Source organism: Lithobates pipiens, unplaced genomic scaffold, assembly GCF_037356315.1.
Source record: "Lithobates pipiens isolate NorthernLeopardFrog02 unplaced genomic scaffold, aLitPip1_a1.2 Scaffold_13, whole genome shotgun sequence".
Lineage (NCBI taxonomy): Eukaryota > Metazoa > Chordata > Amphibia > Anura > Ranidae > Lithobates > Lithobates pipiens.
In genome coordinates, this window is record NW_027507718.1 from 77326515 (window position 1) to 77353023 (window position 26509).

The 26509-nt window shown below is 42.3% G+C and overlaps 1 protein-coding gene across 2 annotated transcripts in view; it reads right to left on the bottom strand.

Annotated features, from left to right (window-relative positions):
* Positions 1 to 12975: 12975 nt before the first annotated feature.
* The window catches only part of CNTLN (centlein), a 580120-nt gene continuing 566586 nt past the window's right edge, over positions 12976 to 26509 (bottom strand). For both annotated transcript variants that reach the window (XM_077475235.1, XM_077475234.1), the window contains exon 27: positions 12976 to 13245. In XM_077475235.1, the coding sequence (XP_077331361.1) occupies positions 13141 to 13245 (105 nt within the window). In that variant the 3' untranslated portion in view covers positions 12976 to 13140. The remainder of the gene's footprint in view (positions 13246 to 26509) is intronic.

Below are 26509 nucleotides of genomic sequence, written 5' to 3' on the forward strand. Positions count from 1 at the left end.
GGCGCAGATCGCCCCGCCCGGGAGCTGAGGCGGCATATTTGGGCGGCGGATATAGTGAACAGGTGCCTGGGTATGAAGATAAATTCCATGTGCTAACAGTGCTGGTATATGGAGAATAGGCGTATCTAAAACAAAGTATGTACATGAGCGTTAAGTGAGCGTGTAAAAGAATTGTAATGAAATAAAAGAGATTGTAAGTGTGTGAGGTAAAAAATAAATATACAAAGAATTGCGTGATAATGAGAAATAGTGTGTGGGAATGAGAGTGTATAAAAATGAAATGTATGGAGAGTGTTGGAGCAATGCAGGTGAAAACTAGAGGATGAAGTGTAGACATATATGTTGGTTGTGATGTGCCTGCAGAGGTATGAAAAGGATAAACAGTGTAGTGAGAGTGTGGAGTGTGAAATGAGCCAAAGCAAAGAGAGTGCTAGGTGAGTGCGGTAAAAGGATAAAGATGTAAAACAAGTGAGTGTATAGGTGATACAAAGTGATATAACAAAGGTGGGCAAACAAAAAAAAGAAAAAACAACCAAAGTGAATCCAGAACCAAATTACACCTACCCGATAGCTGTAAACCCAGCATCACCCAGTAAGAAATCAACTGGTGTGCAGGAACCACAGGAGGAGACCGGCTGTGTCAATCAGCCATCCTCACCTGGGAAAGCCCAAATACAAGCCGCCAGCACCACGTGTGTGAACCGAGGGGGGGGGGGGGGGAGGGGCGCCAACACTAGAGCAGGAGCACGGTTTGCGGATTTATTTATATTTTTTTTTTTTTTTTTTTTTTTTTCGCGGCATCGCGCCGACGCCGCAGGTACCATCTACGTGACCCTGACGGGGGTGTTTGGGCGGCGCCAATTGCTGGGCGGCTCCACCTGCTCTAGTGTTGGCGCCCCTCCCCCCCCCCCCCTCGGTTCACACACGTGGTGCTGGCGGCTTGTATTTGGGCTTTCCCAGGTGAGGATGGCTGATTGACACAGCCGGTCTCCTCCTGTGGTTCCTGCACACCAGTTGATTTCTTACTGGGTGATGCTGGGTTTACAGCTATCGGGTAGGTGTAATTTGGTTCTGGATTCACTTTGGTTGTTTTTTCTTTTTTTTGTTTGCCCACCTTTGTTATATCACTTTGTATCACCTATACACTCACTTGTTTTACATCTTTATCCTTTTACCGCACTCACCTAGCACTCTCTTTGCTTTGGCTCATTTCACACTCCACACTCTCACTACACTGTTTATCCTTTTCATACCTCTGCAGGCACATCACAACCAACATATATGTCTACACTTCATCCTCTAGTTTTCACCTGCATTGCTCCAACACTCTCCATACATTTCATTTTTATACACTCTCATTCCCACACACTATTTCTCATTATCACGCAATTCTTTGTATATTTATTTTTTACCTCACACACTTACAATCTCTTTTATTTCATTACAATTCTTTTACACGCTCACTTAACGCTCATGTACATACTTTGTTTTAGATACGCCTATTCTCCATATACCAGCACTGTTAGCACATGGAATTTATCTTCATACCCAGGCACCTGTTCACTATATCCGCCGCCCAAATATGCCGCCTCAGCTCCCGGGCGGGGCGATCTGCGCCTCCGACGCACCACGGACCAGTTGCTGTTTGCTATGTTCGCTGCCGGGGATGGTAGATATGCTTAGTTAACCTCTTTTGAAAGCACTCTATGTACTGTACCTATTCCCCTCTATACAGAGTGTGGTTTACCATATCTATATATTTTACAGGTATCTGTCGCATCTGCTCCTGATGAGTGGAGAATACATCCACGAAACGCGTAGAGCTACATTTGATGCTACAGTGATAATTACTACGGCCCGACGTTACTTCTAATTAATTTTTAATATTAATTCAGTACATTTATGTTTACATTATGTGATTACTAACACAGGTACCGGATATGTCGCCCTGAGGCATTTTTAGGCTATGCTGTTGCTCCACATACTATTTACTGTTCATATATGTTTTTTGACTTTATGTGTCTTTACATACACCTTGATGTCTCCATATAACACATTTTGTGCCCTACAATGGCACATGTATGTATGTATATATATGAATTTACTCTGTATCATATATTATGGATTCAATTAAATTACCTTTTTCTGACCCTCACACTTCAGCCGCTTCATTTTAAAGTCCCACTTTTTTTCCCTCCTTATTGTGCTAAATACCGGGATGGAGGCGCTAACCCGTGCCTCATTTAAAGTCCCAAACTGCTGCGCCTACTGTTACAGGGATGGGAGCGGCTGGAGATTTGGATTAGTAGTGCTCCCCTGCTATCCATGTGCTAGGGTCATTCTTTAGATGTCCATATGCCCTACAGGGATATGTACATCGGGTACAGCCAAGAACGGACTTGGTTTATTGGTGTATGTTGACAACAAGTCTATTAAGTATTTTATATGACATCTCCGGTACAATCCCTATGGTTATACATGAATACTCATGTCGTATGCATGTCTATGTCTCTGGTGGTGATCTGCATTTGGCTGCTGGTGGCGTTGGTGGCGTTGGCGGCCCCTTTTCCTCACCTATGGGAGCTGCGATGCACATTGTGGGCTCCTCCCCCTCCTCCCTGCACATATAATTTTTATGTCCGGGAGGTTCGGGTGGTTGTCCCTCCGTGCATCGGCGCCACGGTTTGCGGATTTATTTATTTATTTTTTTTTTTTCGCGGCATCGCGCCGACGCCGCAGGTACCATCTACGTGACCCTGACGGGGGTGTTTGGGCGGCGCCAATTGCTGGGCGGCTCCACCTGCTCTAGTGTTGGCGCCCCTCCCCCCCCCCTCGGTTCACACACGTGGTGCTGGCGGCTTGTATTTGGGCTTTCCCAGGTGAGGATGGCTGATTGACACAGCCGGTCTCCTCCTGTGGTTCCTGCACACCAGTTGATTTCTTACTGGGTGATGCTGGGTTTACAGCTATCGGGTAGGTGTAATTTGGTTCTGGATTCACTTTGGTTGTTTTTTCTTTTTTTTGTTTGCCCACCTTTGTTATATCACTTTGTATCACCTATACACTCACTTGTTTTACATCTTTATCCTTTTACCGCACTCACCTAGCACTCTCTTTGCTTTGGCTCATTTCACACTCCACACTCTCACTACACTGTTTATCCTTTTCATACCTCTGCAGGCACATCACAACCAACATATATGTCTACACTTCATCCTCTAGTTTTCACCTGCATTGCTCCAACACTCTCCATACATTTCATTTTTATACACTCTCATTCCCACACACTATTTCTCATTATCACGCAATTCTTTGTATATTTATTTTTTACCTCACACACTTACAATCTCTTTTATTTCATTACAATTCTTTTACACGCTCACTTAACGCTCATGTACATACTTTGTTTTAGATACGCCTATTCTCCATATACCAGCACTGTTAGCACATGGAATTTATCTTCATACCCAGGCACCTGTTCACTATATCCGCCGCCCAAATATGCCGCCTCAGCTCCCGGGCGGGGCGATCTGCGCCTCCGACGCACCACGGACCAGTTGCTGTTTGCTATGTTCGCTGCCGGGGATGGTAGATATGCTTAGTTAACCTCTTTTGAAAGCACTCTATGTACTGTACCTATTCCCCTCTATACAGAGTGTGGTTTACCATATCTATATATTTTACAGGTATCTGTCGCATCTGCTCCTGATGAGTGGAGAATACATCCACGAAACGCGTAGAGCTACATTTGATGCTACAGTGATAATTACTACGGCCCGACGTTACTTCTAATTAATTTTTAATATTAATTCAGTACATTTATGTTTACATTATGTGATTACTAACACAGGTACCGGATATGTCGCCCTGAGGCATTTTTAGGCTATGCTGTTGCTCCACATACTATTTACTGTTCATATATGTTTTTTGACTTTATGTGTCTTTACATACACCTTGATGTCTCCATATAACACATTTTGTGCCCTACAATGGCACATGTATGTATGTATATATATGAATTTACTCTGTATCATATATTATGGATTCAATTAAATTACCTTTTTCTGACCCTCACACTTCAGCCGCTTCATTTTAAAGTCCCACTTTTTTTCCCTCCTTATTGTGCTAAATACCGGGATGGAGGCGCTAACCCGTGCCTCATTTAAAGTCCCAAACTGCTGCGCCTACTGTTACAGGGATGGGAGCGGCTGGAGATTTGGATTAGTAGTGCTCCCCTGCTATCCATGTGCTAGGGTCATTCTTTAGATGTCCATATGCCCTACAGGGATATGTACATCGGGTACAGCCAAGAACGGACTTGGTTTATTGGTGTATGTTGACAACAAGTCTATTAAGTATTTTATATGACATCTCCGGTACAATCCCTATGGTTATACATGAATACTCATGTCGTATGCATGTCTATGTCTCTGGTGGTGATCTGCATTTGGCTGCTGGTGGCGTTGGTGGCGTTGGCGGCCCCTTTTCCTCACCTATGGGAGCTGCGATGCACATTGTGGGCTCCTCCCCCTCCTCCCTGCACATATAATTTTTATGTCCGGGAGGTTCGGGTGGTTGTCCCTCCGTGCATCGGCGCCACGGTTTGCGGATTTATTTATTTATTTTTTTTTTTTCGCGGCATCGCGCCGACGCCGCAGGTACCATCTACGTGACCCTGACGGGGGTGTTTGGGCGGCGCCAATTGCTGGGCGGCTCCACCTGCTCTAGTGTTGGCGCCCCTCCCCCCCCCCTCGGTTCACACACGTGGTGCTGGCGGCTTGTATTTGGGCTTTCCCAGGTGAGGATGGCTGATTGACACAGCCGGTCTCCTCCTGTGGTTCCTGCACACCAGTTGATTTCTTACTGGGTGATGCTGGGTTTACAGCTATCGGGTAGGTGTAATTTGGTTCTGGATTCACTTTGGTTGTTTTTTCTTTTTTTTGTTTGCCCACCTTTGTTATATCACTTTGTATCACCTATACACTCACTTGTTTTACATCTTTATCCTTTTACCGCACTCACCTAGCACTCTCTTTGCTTTGGCTCATTTCACACTCCACACTCTCACTACACTGTTTATCCTTTTCATACCTCTGCAGGCACATCACAACCAACATATATGTCTACACTTCATCCTCTAGTTTTCACCTGCATTGCTCCAACACTCTCCATACATTTCATTTTTATACACTCTCATTCCCACACACTATTTCTCATTATCACGCAATTCTTTGTATATTTATTTTTTACCTCACACACTTACAATCTCTTTTATTTCATTACAATTCTTTTACACGCTCACTTAACGCTCATGTACATACTTTGTTTTAGATACGCCTATTCTCCATATACCAGCACTGTTAGCACATGGAATTTATCTTCATACCCAGGCACCTGTTCACTATATCCGCCGCCCAAATATGCCGCCTCAGCTCCCGGGCGGGGCGATCTGCGCCTCCGACGCACCACGGACCAGTTGCTGTTTGCTATGTTCGCTGCCGGGGATGGTAGATATGCTTAGTTAACCTCTTTTGAAAGCACTCTATGTACTGTACCTATTCCCCTCTATACAGAGTGTGGTTTACCATATCTATATATTTTACAGGTATCTGTCGCATCTGCTCCTGATGAGTGGAGAATACATCCACGAAACGCGTAGAGCTACATTTGATGCTACAGTGATAATTACTACGGCCCGACGTTACTTCTAATTAATTTTTAATATTAATTCAGTACATTTATGTTTACATTATGTGATTACTAACACAGGTACCGGATATGTCGCCCTGAGGCATTTTTAGGCTATGCTGTTGCTCCACATACTATTTACTGTTCATATATGTTTTTTGACTTTATGTGTCTTTACATACACCTTGATGTCTCCATATAACACATTTTGTGCCCTACAATGGCACATGTATGTATGTATATATATGAATTTACTCTGTATCATATATTATGGATTCAATTAAATTACCTTTTTCTGACCCTCACACTTCAGCCGCTTCATTTTAAAGTCCCACTTTTTTTCCCTCCTTATTGTGCTAAATACCGGGATGGAGGCGCTAACCCGTGCCTCATTTAAAGTCCCAAACTGCTGCGCCTAAGCTTAATTAAATAAGCTGAAGTTAGAAGCTCATTGGCTACCATGCACGGCTGAACCAGATTTCGCACTCTCCAGTTTTAGTAAATTAACCAAAGTTTTCCAGTAGCACCGGCATACACTTGGACTGCAGCAAACATGAAATTGGCAGGATTTTTTTTTTTTTTTTTTAGGGCTTTTGCATGAATGCAGTTGTTACCAAGTACAAGAGATGCCTTCAGAGACTTAGCCGTCACAATAAACAAAAGTTACATGAGCAGGTGTGATAAAGCACCTCCTGGAATGTGCACTGGCTGGGCCTTGCATTGACATTCTGTAAATGCTTGTTTGTGTTTATGCCTATGGCAGGCAGACACCAGCATATTTGTATATTATCTTTGTGGACTGGTGAAGATTTTAGTCTTACAAATGTGCACAACTCTTTCTGAGGTATTCTGAAATCTTATTTCATGGAGACCATTTTCACTTTAACAGAATTATGCTTTTCAAAACACAGACACCCTTAACAGGTAATCACTGTGGTGCCAAAGAGGCAGCCATGAAAAAATAAGTCCATTAACACATCTACACATGTTTTTGTACTCTGGCACTAAGGATGAGCTCAGGTGTGTTCGCAAGCCACACGTACCAAGCTCACCAGGAAGTCGGCACTGCACAGCGCTAATCACAAACAGTGAGACATTTCCCGATTTCTGCAGAAGCACATTGGGACAATGTCTCACTGGCTGTGATTAGCGCTGTGCAGTGCCGACTTCCTGGCGGGCTTAGCACATGCAGTTTGCTTACACGCTGGAGCTCATCTTTATCAGGCACTTGCTTTGTAACACCATAGATATTCTGAACGCATTTCACAGTGTAAGAACAAGTGAAATCCAGTACTGTTAGGCCGCGTACACACGGGCGGACTGTTCGCCCAACCTTGTCCGCTGAACAGTGTTTGGGCGGACAGTCCGCTCGTGTGTGGGGCTTCAGCGGACAGTTTCAGCGGACAGTTGGCCGAACAAGGTCTTACGGAAATTCCGAAAAACTGTCCGCTGAAACAAGGTTTCAGCGGACTGTTCGCTCGTGTGTAGGCTTGTTCGGCCAACTAAGTCTCGCGCATGCTCAGAAAGGATTTCCACGTCGGAAGGTTGCATTGCAGTGTATTGGACGTCGAAATTTTCGATCCGTCGTGCGTGCCGAAACGTCATCGCGCACGGTTTCAGCAAACTGTTCGTCCGTCGTGTGTGGCCATGTCCGTCCATGCTAAGTTTGAGCGGACTGTTTGCCGAAACTGTTGGACGGACAAAGTTGGGCGAACAGTCCGCGCGTGTGTACGCGGCCTTACAGGTAAATCCACACAGTACCTTCTTTCTACTACATGATTTAAAGGGGTGTTCCAGAGAGAGTTTTTTTTTTTTTAAGTCAGCAACTAAAACATCTGCTGACTTTTAATAAGGACACTTATCTGTCCAGGGCGGCTGCTGAGGCCGACCCGTCCCTCGGGTCCCGGCGCCGCCATCCTCACTAAGGGAAACAGGCAGTGGAGCCTTGCAGCTTTACTGCATGTTTCCTACTGTGCATGCGCGAGTCGCGCAACACTTTGTAAATGGGACGCGCTGTGTGTTAGGAAACACACAGTTCCCAGAACACAGAGCGCCCCATTACCCAGAAGACAACGCGATGAGGAGAGAAGACCGAAGATCACCGTGGAGTAGGCAGAGGCAGATTAGGAAACCTGCCTAGCAACAGGGGTTTCTGGTAAGGTAAAAAAAATATGTTTTTTTCACATTTTTTTTTTTTTTTAAGAATATTAATGCTGTTTTTTTTGATTAAGGTGGCCCTCCACTTTAATACATGCTTGAATAAAGACTGCTAGATGTGGATGATAACAGACAATGTTTTCATCCAGGCATAGTGGCTAGCCATTTGTGTTTTTACTATTTGTCTTACTCTCACCACTGTGCCAACATTCAGAAGAATTGGTGTCAGAGAAGGTGTAGTTTCTGAGCCGGAAATGGCACTTTTACTATAAACAGGAAACACTGGAAGAATCCCCAGGCAAAGGTATGGAAATAGTACTTAAAGTGTTACTAAACCCACAACAGTAAAATCAGTCTGTATATGCAGTAAAGCATGCATCTCACTGTGGAACCTAAGGGGTTAATCCTCTACATTGTGTAAAAAGGCTGTTTCCTGTCTTCTCTGATCCTCCCCTCCTTTTACTGTCCCCAATCTATCTGCTGATAAAACAGAGCCTTGGAGCACTTTGCACATTCTCAGTTTGTTGTGTATTGCTAGAGAGTTTTTTTCTCTTTCTTGGGAGAGTGCATGTGATCAGCACAGGGCCAAACAGCATTGTCCAGATAGAGGGCCAGGGGTCCTGCATTCTCATAGGACAATCATGGGAGAATAAAAGCAACTCCTACAAGCTTTAACCAGACACAAGACTGCTATATACTGCTGATGAGAAAAGGTATTTAGCAGTTTATATTTACTAAAATATTTGCATTTCCATGTTCTGTGTACGGTGGAAGACCAGATATAGTGAATACAGGTTTTGGGTTTAGTAAGACTTTTAATGACAGTTTCAAGTAGGCAAAATATAACAATGTCAAGGATTGGCCTGATTTTCTACACGTTATAGTGCAATTTGTCTGTATTGAAGGACAGACAAATGTATTATTAAAAAGCTCTATGAAATCTAATCCTACAGCAGCTCACGTACTATTGGCTAATCTATATAGAGCAAGGTACAGCAACGTAAGTCACGCATGCCACGACGGGCATGCCAAGCTATTTTCAGTGGTACCTGGAAGATCTATAGTCACATTTCTACAAAAATGTTAGATAATTCTCATTTTACCACTTGCCGACCAGCACACGACGATGTACGTAGGCACAATGGCACTTGCTGCACAAATGGGCTTACCTGTACATTCCCTTTAAGAAGTGGCATTGTGGGTGCGTGCCTGCCTCATACTCCGTGAGCATGCCTGCGGGTCCCGGGGACTTGATGTCTGCCAGGGGCCCGCAATCATGACACGGAGCGGCAGAACGGGGATTTCTCTGTTCTGCCTAGCAACATGACAGGGATCTACTGCTCCCTGTCATTGGGAGCAGTGATATCTGTCATGCTGTAGTGAGCCCACCCCCCCCCCCCACAGTTAGAATTACTCCCTAGGATACACTTAATCCCTTTATCTCCCCTAGTGTTTAACCCTTTCCCTGCCAGTGTCAGTTACACAGTAATCAGTGCATTTTTATAGCACTGATCGCTGTATAAATGTCACTGGTTCCAAAATAGTGTCAAAAGTGTCCGCCGCAATGTCACAGTCACTAATAAAAAAAAATAATAAAAATGCCAGAAATCTATCCCCTATTTTGTAGACGTTAAAACTTTTGTGCAAACCAATCAATATACGCTTTTTGCGATTTTTTTTTACTGAAAAATAGGATTTTTATAACAGCTTACCTGTAAAATCCTTTTCTTGGAGTACATCAAGGGACAACAGAAGTCCCTTCCATCTTCTTCTGGGGTATATGTATATTGTTTTGCTATAAAAACTGAGACACCATGGAGATGACCCATCTGTCCTAAATTTCCTCTTACCAGACTTCTGAGTATTGCAGAAGTATTCCCCCCACTCTGGCGAGGGGGGTGCCTCTTCATAATGAGGCACTAGAATTCTGCTTTGCAGATTTCTGGACCCAGGTATTTTTCTGTGCCTTGGCCTGCCCCTGAGGCTGTGTAGCTGGCACAGATCAACCACGTCCTCTCCCTGCAACAGGAGCTCCACCAGCAGCACCATGACTGGGGCCATGTCCCCTGTTTGACGTTCTCCTCATATTTCTCAAATTTAGGCTCTTGCCCTAAATGGGTGTTTTTTGAATAGCAGAACATAACAGTATCTAAAGGGTGTATCTCACATGTACAGCAGCAAATGCTGCAAAATTATTTTTTTTGCCCTAAATGGGTGTTTTTTGAATACCAGAATAGAGCAACAGTATCTAAAGGGTGTACCTCACACCTACAGATACAGATTAGGCCGCAATTTAAGATTTTTCACCTAAATGGGTGTTTTTAGAATAGCAGAATAGAGCAACTGTATCTAAAGGGTGTATCTCACACGTACAGATATGCAAAAAAAACACACCAAAAATGTTTTTTTTGCCCCAAAATATTATTTTTTTGAATAGCAGAATAGAAGAACAGTATCTAAAGTGTGTATCTCACACGTACAGATATGTAGGAAACACTGCAAAATATTTTTTGTTGCCCTAAATGGGTGTTTTTAGAATAGCAGAATAGAGCAACAGTATCTAAAGGGTGTATCTCACACGTATAGATATGCAGAAAACGCACCAAAAATATCTAAAGGGTGTATCTCACAGTAACATATGCAGTGCTGGTGCACTGAGCTTGCATAAAATGCCTGCCCACGCCAACCTAACAGATGAATAAAAGTGATCTTTTCTCTGGCACTGGCCTCAGGGCAGGGTAAAAAGATTGTGCACTGCACCCACACAAGAAAATCAAGGTAGATCGCTGAGTAATTCGATTTCTGAATCAGGACTCCTATCTAATTCTGTCACTCAAAACGTTTAATGTGGAAAAGGATGTTGACCCTTGCTATAGACCAGTGATGGCGAACCTTGGCACCCCAGATGTTTTGGAACTACATTTCCCATGATGCTCTGGCACTCTGCAGTGTACTGGAGCATCATGGGAAATGTAGTTCCAAAACATCTGGGGTGCCAAGGTTCGCCATCACTGCTATAGACTGTAATGATTTACCTGACATTCATAGCACTGGAAAAAAAAAAAACGGACGGTACGACTTGTTATGCGACTTTGCAGTCCCAAGTCGCACAAGTGTGAAAGAACCTTAAGCATATTGTATTTGTCTATTGTTGTGACTTAGATGAGAATCAGATCACATAAAAAATGAATTATCTGTAATTCTCTATGCAGTGCAGGCAGACCATGACTGGCGAGAGGGGGCAGCAGAGTGCTGTGCATACATTTCTGAAAACATCTCAGCACCCTGCCTTAGTTCTCCTCCCTACAGCCCTCAGCCCTGCTTGTATGTGCTGCGCAGAAGCTATACAAAAATCAAAATGCAATCCCAGTATGAAGGAGGGGGCAATCAATTTGTACGTGGAGCACCCTAGGTAACTGGGACTGGTGCAAGGATTTGTGTCTGCACATACAAAAGGAGCATTTTGACCCCCCCCCCCCAAGAACCCCCTCCCCCATCATCACCATGCTCTTGGCACACCCGTAATTGTGACTGGAGGGCATTGTGACAGGAGAGGGGTATATGGCAGCTTCCAGGAAGGAAACGACACTCTTACCTTACCCAGCAAGAGCAGTCTGTAGGCAAGAAGCAGGCACCGGAATAGATGCAAAGCGTGTCATCGGTTGCTAGGACACCAGCAGTTCTAGCAACCAGTGACTGCTAGTCTCCTGTCACATTCAGGATCTACGACACATAGGCTATCATGAATGCCAGAAATGCCTAGCACACCTGGCTGGGGTCCCCAGATGAGCACACTGGGCATGCCTACTTCTATAGTGATCTATCCCCTCCTGTGACAAGGACACACTGATCACTGCTGACACATGTGAGGATTAGCCTTCTGGGGTCCCAATGTTTGGGGATGCCTAAGGGGGGCAGTAAAATCCAAATCCCCAGACACTCCCCAGCAAGTGGCTGGGGACTTGGATTTCACTGCCCCCTCTATCCTGGCTACCTAAGCCACCATATGCTGGCGCTGGACCCGATACCTGATAACCCCACTCTGATCACAACCTCCCAGATACCCACACCCTCATCGCAATCACCTTGGGAATGACCAATCTAATCAGTCCTGGAGCAGCTCCTCCAGATGGTGTCAGTGGAGAGGATCTGGTGGCAGGAGATGTAGCTGTGTCCCAGGCAGGCAGAAGATGTCCACTAGGATCTCCGGAGGCAGCAAAGAGCAAAGAAGCTCCTCCACTCTGACCTTCTCCTCCTATTCCTCCTTCTCAGGGTCCTCCGATAGCACCCCCTGGCCTGACACCACCCCATGCAGCCAGCCACACGCCATCATTCTTGACCAGAGCCTGCCTGACAGTGGCTATTGCCATCACAAGAGATGTTAACATTTGTCGTGATAACAATAAAAGTGATTTTTTTTTTATAGTGTAAAAAATAAAATAAATTGTTTTTTTAAGCGCCCCAGTTCGCCCTATGCTCGCGAATGCACGCGTTGGTACATAACCAGCACCACCCATGGAGTATCACAATGAATGTCAGCTAGAGAGCAATAATTCTAGTACCCAGACCTGTAAATCTAAAGTGGTAATCCGTAACGGCTTTTAAAGCATCGCCTATGGATAATATAATGTACATAGCCTGTCGCCATCCCATGGGCATGCACAATTTTAAAGCATGAAATCTTTGGTATATATTTACTTCCGTAACATAATTTTTTATATATTTCCAAACATGACAATGGCATAATGTGCTAGTATGCATCGCACATTAAGAAATGCTTACCTTAGAACGAAGCTATAGCAGCCCGACCTGGTCAGCGCTGAGGCAGCTGACACGTTGCCTCGCCATTTCTTCTGGTGTCGCTTGCTCCGGCGCTGTGAGTGCCGCCCCCATGATTATGTCACTCCTGCACGTGCGTGAGTCCTCCGGCACGATATGCTGGACCTTCACTGCGTGTGCTCTGCTGACGTCAACAGCTGCATGCAGGGTACATATCTCCTAAACCATACAGGTTTAGGATATATTAATTTTTATCTACAGGTAAGCCTTATTATAGGCTTACCTGTAGGTAAAAATGTCCAAGAGGAGTATACAACCGCTTTAAAGAATACACTTAAAAACGAACAATACACATGAATGTATGATTTATTGATGCATCACAGGTACAAAAAATAAAGTATGTTATATATCATGTAAAACATAAATATGTATATACTGTTCATATTTCATTTACATAACTATTTAGAAAATAACTTAAAAACTTTACAGGTGCAGAGTGAATACTGCAGATGTTATTCACTTGGAGTCTCTCCCTTTCATCAAAGCATATTCTTCTACAAGCCTCTTCTTCTCACTGAGCTTACTTCTGACAAGGTCCATAAGGTACACTGCAAAGGGAACCTGGAACACAGAAGAAAAACAAAACTATTGAAACTGGTTTGGACTTCTACTTGGAACCACTTGCCTTAATTTTTCTATTGGACACGTCACTGCTAGAGTTTTCAGCTCTCTCCATTCTAAAATGAAACTTGTTCTGACAGAATATGGATACTCCCATTGCCGACCTTTCCTTGTGAGAGTGTTATCTGCCTGGCCCCCATGCCGATGCAACAACTTCCAATAGTTCTTGGGTGACTGACCTGGAATAACTATGCAGATCAGGGTTACTAGAAAACATAACAACTATTGTTGAAAGTGATGGACTTTTTAGGCATAAACATAGATGGAAGAGAATAATTTTAAATTTAAAACAATATTTTATTTCTAAAAACAAACAATCGTTCAATGCCTCAGAGCATAAAAGTTAAACTGCCTAATATAATATGGGTACATCACATTTGTTTTACATATACTCCCATATATATAATCAACATGGGGACATTAAAAAGAGAGGAACCAACAGTACAAAAATTTTTTTTTACGAAAACAGTGTATCATAGATGACTCAGCTCAGAGATGCTCTACATGTTACGCGTTCTCTACAACGCTTCATCAGGAGCTTATGACGTTTTTCTAAGAATAAACAAACAACATTAAAATAAATTGTTATAAGAACCATACAAAAAAGCAATTATACTTCAAAAACTTATATAACATAGGAAAAAAAGAGAAACTTGCTCCCAGGTGAAAGAAAAAAAAAAAAAAAGAGGGGAGAAGGAGGGAGGATGTAAGGAAGGGAAGGGGGAAAAAAAAAACAGTCATCTATGATACACTGTTTTCGTAAAAAATTTTTCTTTGTGCTGTTGGTTCCGCTCTTTTTAATGTCCCCATGTTGATTATATATTATATATATGGGAATATATGTAAAAAAAAATGTGATGTACCCATGTTATATTAGACAGTGTAACTATTATGCTCTGAGGCATTGAACGATTGTTTGTTTTTAGAAATCAAATATTGTTTTAAATTTAAAATGATTCTCTTCCATTTATGCTTATGCCTAAAAAGTCCATCACTTTCAACAATAGTTGTTGTGCTTTCTAATACATCTAAATATCGGGACGTGGCATGTTTACTCTGTGGTGTATCCTCAGGACCACCCTGTGGAAGATACACACCAAACTTAATATGCAGACTAGGGGTCCTGACTTCACTCTGACTTTCTAATCTGCATTCTTGTTCCAGGTCAGTGGCTCATGGTAATAAAACAGGACAACTGTGCAACAATTATAATTTGCGGGAAGTCAGAAGTGGTAGCCTCCATATTTCTGTTAGTGCAGGTTTCCTTTTAAAGGAATATATGGTCTCTTTAAATTAAATAGGTCAGCCTAGTATAATTTCCTATGCATTTGTGTTTTAGAAAATCTTGCAGGGTCCAAGGTGTGCAGAAAAAAAAAAAAACAGCCATAGATGGTGCAATTCCATGGTTGCAGGAGAGAAAATTGCTTGATTCCCCCATCAACATAGTCAGTTGATGGGGGAATCCCTCCCGTGCATCTTTTGTGTTCCCCTGCTTTGAGAGGAGGGGGGGCGTCCTGGCTGGGAGAACACACAGTAATTCTCGCTGGCGGCTATAGCTGCTGGCAATAATTGCATGAAAAGTCCAGGCTGGTTGTATCCAAGTTTAACTTGGGTACAATCAGCCTTCACATACAACTCTTGGCTGGTTCCTGCTGAACCGGCCCAGATTCAAACTGTCTATGGCTGGCTTAAGTGCACTACTGTGACCCAAAAGAGATGTATAGGCAAAAAAGCTTTGACTATACTTATTTTTTAAGGGCAATTATGCCCAGCACAGCTTAGTAGCAGATGAAGAAGACTAATCCAGCAATAAAAAAAAAAAAAAAAGGGCAAGGCAACTGTTCTAATTAATTTATAACTAGCTTTTTTTAAAGTTAGGTGCACAATGGACAAATGATTCCTCAGAATAATATGTATCTTGACTTACTTATACCATGTATAACAATGCATAAATATATTCATTGCTATGTATGTCCCAAGATGGAAGCTCTGTTATACTGAAGTTAGGGACCATGCCCCACAGAGGGTCCTTGAAAAGAGTTAGTGGGTTCCATATATATATATATACGCAATAAAAACCTCTATTTTTAATGCTAGTTAGCTGGTAGTAGTGATGGTAAATGTTTGTATTGTATTTTACAGTGCAAATAGACAGACGACACAATGAGAACAGTACACTCCTTGTGCGCCTGACATTTAATGACAAATGCTAAGATTGAATAACAGTTATTGCACTGAGCCACTAAGTGGTCCCTCTTGTAGCTCATATACAAATCTCTACATTTAATAAAACAAAAACTCATAACATCTAGCTTGTAAAAATGTAAAAGTCTTATCAAAATTTACTTTAAAAGGTAAACACTGACATACATGGATCGAAATTATTGGATCGAGTTTCAAACCATTTATGGGAAGGGAGGTTGTACAAATATACCAACAACTTCTGTACAAATACCCTTTTGGATTTTCACTGCTTGATTAGCACCACGGGGTATAACCAGCAGCACTGATCAGTGTATTCTGATGGCGGGGGAGTTTCCCCACTGTCAGAATACAAAGGCTCAGTGGGGAGTATTTCTCATCCATATTAAAGTGGTTGTACACCCTTTACCTTAATATAGGCTTACCTGTAGGTGCTTGAAATATCTCCTAAACCTCCACAGTTTAGAGATATTTACAAAAAAATAAGAGTGCCGATGTCTACGGAGCATGCACACTTTAGAAAGGGCACATCGTGCCATTTCTAATAGGGGTCATGCCGTGACTGGTGGCTCCCGCGCCCATGCGTGGGAGTGACGTCACGCGACTCCGGACAGTCACAGAGCCGGAGTGTGTAAAGTGGAACCCACCAGGGTTTACTTTTTGAAATTGAGTTTTTTTCAACCTGCTGGTTGAACGAAAAAGAAAAACAAAAAGACAAATTCATGGACTGCCTAAGACTTAAAACATATGATCTCTTTAAATACACTAATTTGACTTTAATATGGACAGTCACTCTAGTTGCAGAACTCTGCTGAGATCCCACACCAAGAGTCCCCAAGCTATAGTAAAAGTGACAACCAAAATATTTTTTGGAATTATTATTTTGAAGGGCTTAAAAATAGAATGGAAAACGTTACTTAATGTAAAGCAATTACTTGTACGACATAGTGAAAATGACTTATGAAACTGAAAATGTTGTAATGTAAGTGCAAATTACTACCACCCTCATGTAACCCTATATTTTTTTATGCAAAGTATTAATGTAAAAAACAAACCAAAAAACATTTTGTCTTGAAGAGAATCTGTCACATAAAATATCTTTACAAAAGGACTTTGTTGATGGATTCCAGTTTCATGACAATAACTTCAGTCAGAATAAAATTGACAATGTGTAATTATACTGTATATTATGACTTAGAGAATAGCAGCTTATGTTTGAAATGCATTGTGGGAGATGCTATGCTTTGAGGCAGATTCCCTCCAAATGCTGCCGACCTGTAACCTTTATCAGCCATTAATTGCCTTGCATTGGTATATTACAATACTACGATAGGATTATGGCTTTTCCTATTTTATTGTTAAACCTGAACTCCGGGCAGGACTATTCTCAGATATATTCTTTAACTCGTTTCATACAAGTTCTCTGCCTTTTCTAAATCTTCCATCTGCTATATCATCTCTGCTATTCTCCTGGCTATCAGTCTTATAACTTCCCCTTAACACTTAATTAGTTATGTGTTACAGTAAGCAGGATGCCATCCCACAGCTGCTGGATCTAGTGCAGTGGTTCTCAACCCTTCTAGTGCCATGATCCCTTGATAAAATTTCCCACGTTGTGGGGACCTCTAACAGTAAAATTATTTTCGTAGCATGGGTTGTCAGCACCCAAGGCAAAACAAGTAATTTCCCTAACCCACAGACATTTAGCATTCCCAGAGTCCCTTCCACTCGTACAGTATTAAAACCCCTTATGATACATTTTGGGATGGACCACTCTTTCTCTTTCCCTTTTATCCCTCTCTATCCTAACTTCTTGTTTTTTCTTACCATCCCTCTCTCTAGCTGTCTTTCTTGCTCTCTTATTCTTTCTCTCCCTTTTTTTTTGTTCCTCCCCCTCTTTCCCTCTCCCTTCCATGTATTCTCTATTTTTATTCCTTCTCTTGGTGGGGGGAATGGGATGAGTAGCAGTGCTTGGGGGGGGGGGGGGGGGTTTCTGATCAGCCAAGTTAAGTGCTCTTGATCGAGGTCATCTGCTGATCTGAGAACTGTAGTGGGGACTTTTAATGGCAACTATAATCACAGGTAGTGTTACTCACTGTGCCTCCGGCTTTGTGGTGTCTCGTAGCAGTGACATCTATGCCGAAATCAGGAGATAGGGTCTCTCCCCCAGCCCCTCTCACTTCACATTCCTCACCAGTCAGATGACCTCTAGTCTCTGCCCCCCCCCCCCCCCAGCCACGTCGTGTCCTGAATGGGTGGCTGCGAAATGGCTGAGTGGGTAGACGCGGGATCCAGGTACAGCCCAGCTGGGCAGCCAAAAGCTCCAGGAACAGCCCTGCTGGGCTGCCGCAAAAAAGGCTGGGAGAGCAGTGCAGGCTTCAGGAACAGCCCAGGATTCGGTGACCCCTGACAAATCATCAATCGACCCCTAGGTTGAGAAGGACCCTAGTCCTTCTAGTGGGTAGGACCCTGGCATTGGACTGCTGGTCTGACCCACCAACTTCCATTGGACTTCATATTTGTCCAGCACATTCACAGAAAATATTCCCATGGAATCATGGGAAATGTAGTGTGCAATCACAGGGCTGTTTAGAAAGTAGATGTGACGTGCCTCTCTGGTCTCTGATATTATCCTATCTATAAAATTAAGCTTTAGAATCCCATTAAAAGATGTAAGCGCAATTGCATCATAACCCTTTCAAAGGTACATTTCTACTTAACTTGGCTTTTTTTTTTCTTTGAGAAACAACAAGCTTTCTTATATGTATACTAAACAGCTGCAAAGGTAACATTTTGCAGGTATCATGGAGTTCAGCTTTGAATACAATTCTTCTCACAAACCTAGGTAAGTCAAAGTGGGCATAAGGTTTAAAAATGTAGAAGTGGAAGTTAGGATTAGTGAAATTCTAAAGTAAAAACAAGCAGAGATTCATGCAAATTGTGTCTTCACATAAAAGCTAAACTTGACCCTTCAAGCCTCTCAATTGCTAAAGGAAGGTGCCCATCACATCACAGAAATAATATGGAGACTTAGAGATGGGTCCAGGATTGTCTATTGCAGTCTCCACCAGCATTAAGAGGAATTGCTGGTCAAAGCTGTTAGGATTCCTTCACAGAACAAGTTAAGTGCCAATATTCAGAAAGTAGTAAATCACATCTCAACAAAAAATATCTTGCAATCACAAATACTGACCACTAAATGTATAAAATTCAACTGTAACATATAAAATTCATCAATAACATTGGTCATTCCACCTTTATATATCCTTTGTTTTATTTAAAGCACAATCTATTTGTTTTTAAAAGTCATGTGCCCTTGTGCATCTGTATGGTGTATATGTTCTCCTCCAAATAGAAAGCTAGGGAGTCCTAATACGGGCTAACAATTTAGTAAAGTTTATTAACATTGGTGCTCTGGTGTGTTTGTTAGGAGAATTCCTCTTACTACCATTTCACAACAGCTAAAATCAGTATAATATTCCTGGGAGCAATAATTTATTTTGTACAGCATAGTAATACAATATTTTGTTTTCTAGAATGTCGTAAAGGGGTTACCCAAGTATTTCTGTTAAGTGCTATTTGATATGTTTACCAGAAGGTGGGGGTAGTGCATCAGTTTTGAAGTGAATAAATGTCATGTAAGCCATCTGGCTTTCCATAAAACAGAAGATGCTGGAAGTAAAAGAACTATAGACAACAGTGAAGAAACATATACTCATATATGTGTTTGCCTGACTTATGTTCTGTCTCTTGAAAAAAGTATGCAAGTGAAGCAGAGACATTAATAAAAATGACTGTCGGAATTTACTTTTTTCCTATTGATTATGCACGAAAGATAATATGTTTCACATCTAATAAAACAACCTTGTAAGTACTAGTGTAAGCTTTAGCAGGTTGCGCCTCAAAGATTTTTTTTTTTTTTTACAAAGTGGGTACCTTGAAACATTTCCACAGACCTTACATAGTGGCATCCGTGATGGGGGGGAAAAAAAAAAAAAGAAGAAAAGACATACTAAAGATTTTTAACCATATCATGCCTACAGGACAACTATGTCAAAAAAAATCTTTAATTTCTTTCCCAGGATATGATCTAAGTCAATCCTTTACTGGATACGTGATTCTAAGTGTGTGTTTGATTCTTGAGACCATGGTGTACAAACATGCTGCTTTCGGTTGTCCAGTAATATCTATGTGCCAAATCATGCAGGCCCTGGGCATGGTGAAAAATGTTTGTAAAAAAACAAAACACTTATTGCTATGTCTAGCCATGTTCCATTTCCAATCAGTTAGATTTTGTTAAAGAATTAGTGGTGGTCCACACTGGGGCGACCTGTCAGCCTGAAAAGTCACGATCCATGCAGTCCAATAAAACCATTTTAATGGGAGCGACTCAAGTCGCTCTGACTTTGAAAAAGGTTCCTGTACTACATGGGGCGACTTTGGAGTGGCTTGCAGTGCTGTGCGGGGCGGCTTCAGAGTCGGACGACTTTGAAGCCACACCAGTGTGAACTGGCACTTAGGGATGACTTTTTCACTTTTGTTACACACATATATTGTGTTTTTATATGGCCTAAACCAATATATTTTTGAGGACCCAACACATGTATATTTTATTTTGTCATATAACTACAAAAAAATGGAAATATACAGTAGTAGGATTAGAAGGGCTAGCTAAAAAAGATATAAAAATTTGCTAATGCAAATTTTTGATGTGTTCTGGTGCGTTTTTTTTATATGTTCCAGTGATTTATTTTATTTTTTTTCCATGTTTTTACTTCATCTCAGTTGAAGACATACAGTTAGGTCCATATATATTTGGACATAGGCACAATTTTATTATTTTCAGGTATTTACCAAAACAGTGCACAATCTCAGGTTTAATTTGATGGTATATACATCCAAATTGGAGGAAGGGTTTAGGAATTACAGCTCTTAGGAATTGCCAGCCCCCCTTTTCCAAGGGCCAAAATTAATCGGACAATTGGATTAAAAGCGGTTTCATGGTCAGGTGTGGGCTACATCTTTGTTATTTCTTCTTTAACCGCTTCAGCCCCGGAAGATTTGACCCCCTTCCTGACCTGAGCACCTTTTGCGATTCGGCACTGCGTCGCTTTAACTGACAATTGCGCGGTCGTGCGACATTGCACCCAAACAAAATTGATGTCCTTTTTCCCCACAAATAGAGATTTCTTTTGGTGGTATTTGATAACCTCTGCGTTTTTTATTTTTTGCGCTATAAACAAAAAAAGAATGCCAATTTTAAATAAAAAAAACATATTTTTAACTTTTTGCTATAATAGATTAAAAGATTTTTTTCCTCCGTTTAGGCTGATAAGTACTCTTCTACATATTTTTGGTAACCAAATAAGCGTATATTGATTGGTTTGGACAAAAGTTAGTTACTAGTAATGGTGGTGATCTGCGATTTTTATTGGGACTGCAACATCGTCAGACAATTTTGACACATTTTTGGGATCATTGGTATTTGTACAGCGATCAGTGCTATAAAAATGCATTGATTATTGTAAAAATGTCACTGGCATTGAAGGGGTTAACAACTTGGGGATGAACAAGGAGTTAATTTGTTTCCTATTGTGTGTTCTAACTGAAGGGAGGAGGGGAGTGTGTAAGGGACATGAAAGATTGCTGTTCATACTCTGCATGAACAGACGATCAGTATGTTTTCTCCCTCAGAGAACAGATCCCGGTTCTCCGCATCGCCTCCTCAGTGGGGGAGCAGGGGGCACAAGCGCGCCCCTAGTGGCCAGATCTAGCAGCGACGTAACATGGCGGTGATTCGCGCAGCCGAGCCATGTGGCCACAGTACAACTGTGGCGGCTGGTCAGCATGCTGTTAATTAAGCAGGTACAGGGTCTGGAGTCAATTCTAAGTGTGGTATTTGCATTTGGAATCTATTGCTGTGAACCTACATCATGCATTCAAAGGAGCTGTCCATGCAAGCTTCAAAAACTAAACGAATCCATCAGAGAGATAGCAGCAACATTAGGAGTGGCCAAATCAACAGTTTAGTACATTCTGAGGAAATAAGAATGCACTGGTAAACTCAGCAACATAAAAAGGCCTGTATGTACACAGAAGACAACAGTGGTGGGCAATCGCAGGATCCGCTCTATGGAAAGGAAAAACCCATTCACAACATTCAGACAAGTGAAGCACACTCTCCTGGAGGTGGGTGTATCATTGTCAAGGTGTACAATCAAGATAAGACTTCATGAGACCAAATACAGAGGATTCACCACAAGGTGCAAACCATTCATAAGCCTGAAGAATAGAAAAAAAGCCAGAGTAGACTTTGCCAAAAAACATCTAAAAAAGCCAGAACAGTTCTGGAAAAGCATTCTTTTTACAGATGAAAGATTAATCTGTACCAGAATGATGGGAAGAAAAAAGTGTGAAGAAGGCTTGGAACAGCTCATGATCCAAAGCACATATCATCGTTAAAACATGGGGGAGGCAGTGTGATTTGGCATGGGCATGCATGGCTTCCAGTGGCATCACACTGCCTCCACCATGTTTTACATCATGTTTATTGATGATGTGACTGAAGACAGAAGCAGTCGGATGAATTCTGCAGTGTTTAGATATATACTGTCAGCCCAGATTCAGGCAAATGCAGCAAAGTTGATTGGACAGCTCTTCACAGTACAGATGGACAATGAACCAAAACACATTGCAAAAGCAACCCAGGAGCTTTTGAAGGAAAAGAAGTGGAATATTCTGCAATGGCAGAGTCAATAACCTGATCTCAACCCAATTGAGCATGCATTTCACCAACCCTATTGAGCATGCATTTCACTTGCTGATGGCAAAAAGTCTCACAAAGAACAGCTGAAGACAGCTGCAGTTAGAGCCTGGCAAAACATCTGAAAGGAGGAGACCCAGCCTTTGGTAATGTTCATGGGTTCCAGGCTTCAGGAAGTAATCGCCAGTAAAGGATTTTCAACAAAATATTAAAAATGAATATTTTATTTATGATTATATTCATTTGTCCAATCACAATTGAGCCCCTGAAAATTAGGGGGACTGTGTATAGAAATGGTTGTAGTCCCTAACATTTGTACTTAATATTTACAGTATCTCACAAAAGTGAGTATACCCCTCACATTTTTGTAAATATTTTATTATATTTGTTCATGTGACAACACTGAAGAAATGACACTTTGCTACAATGAAAAGTAGTGAGTGCACAACTTGTATAACAGTGTAAATTGTCTGCCCCCTCAAAATAACTCAACACACAGCCATTAATGTCTAAACTGCTGGCAACAAAAGTGAAAATACCCCTAAGCGAAAATGTCCAAATTGGGCCCAAAGTGTCAATATTTTGTGTGGCCACCATTGCTTTCCAGCATTGCCTTAACTCTCTTGAGCATAGAGTTCACCAGAGCTTCACAGGTTGCCACTGGAGTCCCCCTCTACTCTTCCATGACAACATTACAGAGCTGCTGGATGTTAGAGAACTTGCGCTCCTCCACCTTGCATTTGAAAATGCTCAATAGGGTTTAGGTCTGGAGACATGCTTGGCCAGTCCATAACCTTTACCCTCAGATTCTTTAGCAAGACAGTGGTCATCTTGGGGGTGTGTTTGGGGTCATTGTGTTGTAATACTGCCCTGAGGCCCAGTCTCCAAAGGGAGGGGATCATGCTCTGCTTCAGTATGTCACAGTACATGTTGGCATTCATGGTTCCCTCAAACTGTAGCTACCCAGTGCCAGCAGCACTCATGCAGCCCCAGATCCTGACACTCCCACCACCATGCTTGACTGTAGGCAAGACACACTTGTCTTTGTACTCCTCATCTGGGTGCCACCACACATGCTTGACACCATCTGAACCAAATAAATTTATCTTGGTCTCATTAGACCACAGGACGTGGTTCCAGTAATCCATGTCCTAATGCCTTGTACACACGGTCGGACATTCCGACCACAAAATCCGTCTGATTTTTTCCGATGGATTTTGTCCAAAACTGGTGTTGCATACACATGGTCAGACAAAGTTGTCGTAAAATCCAATCGTTTGGAATGAGGGGATGTTCGTTGCATACGACGGGACTACATAGAGGCTAGTAGCCAATAGATCTGGTCTCGTAATTTAGGCTGAGCATGCGTGGCACTTTGTCCATCAGAAATTTTCTACAAACGATCGGAAAAAGTCCGATCGGATTTTTTTGTCGGAAAATTTTAGATACTGCTCTCACATTTTTTGCGTCAGAATTTCCGATGGAAAAAGTCAGATAAAGCCCACACACGATCGGATTTTCCAACAATATAATCCAATCTGACCTTTTCCGTCTGAGTTTCTGAACGTGTGTACAGGGCATTAGTCTGCTTGTCTTCAACAAACTGCTTGTGGGCTTTTTTGTGCATCATCTTTAGAAGAGGCTTCCTTCTGGGACGATAGCCATGCAGACCAATTTTATGCAGTGTGCGGTGTATGGTCTGAGCACTGACAGGCTGACCCCCCCCCCACCCCTTCAGCCTCCACAGCAATGCTGGTAGCACTTATACGTCTATTTCCCAAAGATAACCTCTGGTTATGACGCTGAGCACATGCACTCAACTTCTTTGGTCAACCATGACAAGGCCTGTTCTGAGTGGAACCTGTCCTATTAAATGGACGTATGGTCTTGGCCACTGTGCTGCAGTTCAGTTGCAGGGTCCTGACAATCTTCTTATAGCCTAGGCCATCTTTATATAGAGCCACAATTATTTTTTTCAGATCCACAGAGTTCTATGCCATGAGGTGCCATGTTGAACTTCCAGTATGAGAGAGAGCATTAACACCAAATTTAACAAACCTACTCCCCATTTACACCTGAGACCTTGTAACACTAATGAGTCACATGACACCAGGGAGGGGAAATGGCTAATTGGGCCCAATTTGGAAATTTTCACTTAGGGGTGTACTCACTTTTGTTGACAGCAGTTTAGACATTAATGGCTGTGTGTTGAGTTAGTTTGAGGGGACAGTAAATTTACACTGTTAGCCCTTGTACACTCGGTCGGAGATTCCAACGGAATGTGTCCGATCGGACCGTTTTGTCGGATATTCCGACTGTGTGTGGTCTACATTGGACTGTTTCCGTCGGAGTATTGGATGGACCAAGTTTTCCAACTTGTTGGTAAATTTTTCTGACAAAATAGAGATTTCCGATCGGACAAAGTGCCACGCATGCTCAGATCAAATTCCTACACCAAAGCTATTGGCTACTAGCATGAACGTAGTCCTGTTCTGAGTGGAACCTGTCCTATTAAATGGACGTATGGTCTTGGCCACTGTGCTGCAGTTCAGTTGCAGGGTCCTGACAATCTTCTTATAGCCTAGGCCATCTTTATATAGAGCCACAATTATTTTTTTCAGATCCACAGAGTTCTATGCCATGAGGTGCCATGTTGAACTTCCAGTATGAGAGAGAGCATTAACACCAAATTTAACAAACCTACTCCCCATTTACACCTGAGACCTTGTAACACTAATGAGTCACATGACACCAGGGAGGGGAAATGGCTAATTGGGCCCAATTTGGAAATTTTCACTTAGGGGTGTACTCACTTTTGTTGACAGCAGTTTAGACATTAATGGCTGTGTGTTGAGTTAGTTTGAGGGGACAGTAAATTTACACTGTTAGCCCTTGTACACTCGGTCGGAGATTCCAACGGAATGTGTCCGATCGGACCGTTTTGTCGGATATTCCGACTGTGTGTGGTCTACATTGGACTGTTTCCGTCGGAGTATTGGATGGACCAAGTTTTCCAACTTGTTGGTAAATTTTTCTGACAAAATAGAGATTTCCGATCGGACAAAGTGCCACGCATGCTCAGATCAAATTCCTACACCAAAGCTATTCGCTACTAGCATGAACGTAGTCCTGTCGTAACGAAATAACGTCATCATGTTGGATTTTCCGACCGTGTGTATGCAACAGTTTCGGACAAAATCCGACGGATTTGGTTGTCGGAATCTCCGACCTTGTGTACAAGGGTTTATACAAACTGTTCACTCACTACTTTACACATGTAGCAAAGTGTAATTTCTTCAGTGTTGTAACATAAAAAGATATAATGAAATATTTACAAATATGTGAGGGCTGTACTCACTTTTGTCAGATACTGTATATTCAACCCCTTGAGTTAAAGCTGAAAGTCTGCACTTCAAATGAATTTGGATGGTTTTGTTTTAATTTTATTGTGGTGGCATACAGAGCCAATAGTATGAAAATTGTGCCTGTGTCCAAATATATATGGACCCAACTGTATGTGTTTTTTGATAAATATTTTAAATATTTCCATGTGACAAATATGGTCCGTGCAGAAAACAATGCAGCAGGTTCTACTTTTGTTGACTGCACTGGAACCGACTGCCGACTGGTTGTGGGCTAGGGTTATTGGAATCCATGGTAAACACTGTCCATGCCTATTTGATGCAGAATAAAAACGTACTGAACTGCAACTGATGTGAACCAGCCCTTAATGCTATTGCTGTAGCTGCCACTCTTATCATAGGCAAATATGTTTTTCAGAATATTTTGCAGGTGATTATTAAAGTGTTACTAAAATTTTGTTTTTTTTCCTCAATAAAAATAACGAACATGTCTATACTTACCTGCTCTGTGCAGTGGTTTTGCTCAGAGCGACCCAGATCCTCCGCTTCTCGGGTCCTTCTTTGGAGCTCCTGGTCCACCCCCCTCCTACTGAGAGCCACCACAGCAAGCAGTTTTCTATGGGGGGCACCCAAGCTGAGTCACAGCTCCCTGTGTCCATTCAAACATGGAGCTGTGGACCGGCTCGCCCCCTTTCTCTCCTCATTGGCTCACTGACTTTGACAGCAGCGGGAGCCAATGGCGATTTGCTGCTGTCTCATCCAATGAGGAGGGGAGTCGCAGAAAGCCGAGTCTCTTGCGCAAATCACTGGATCTAGATGGACCTCAGGTACATATTAGGGGGGCTGCTGCACACAGAAGGTTTTTTTTTTTGTCTTA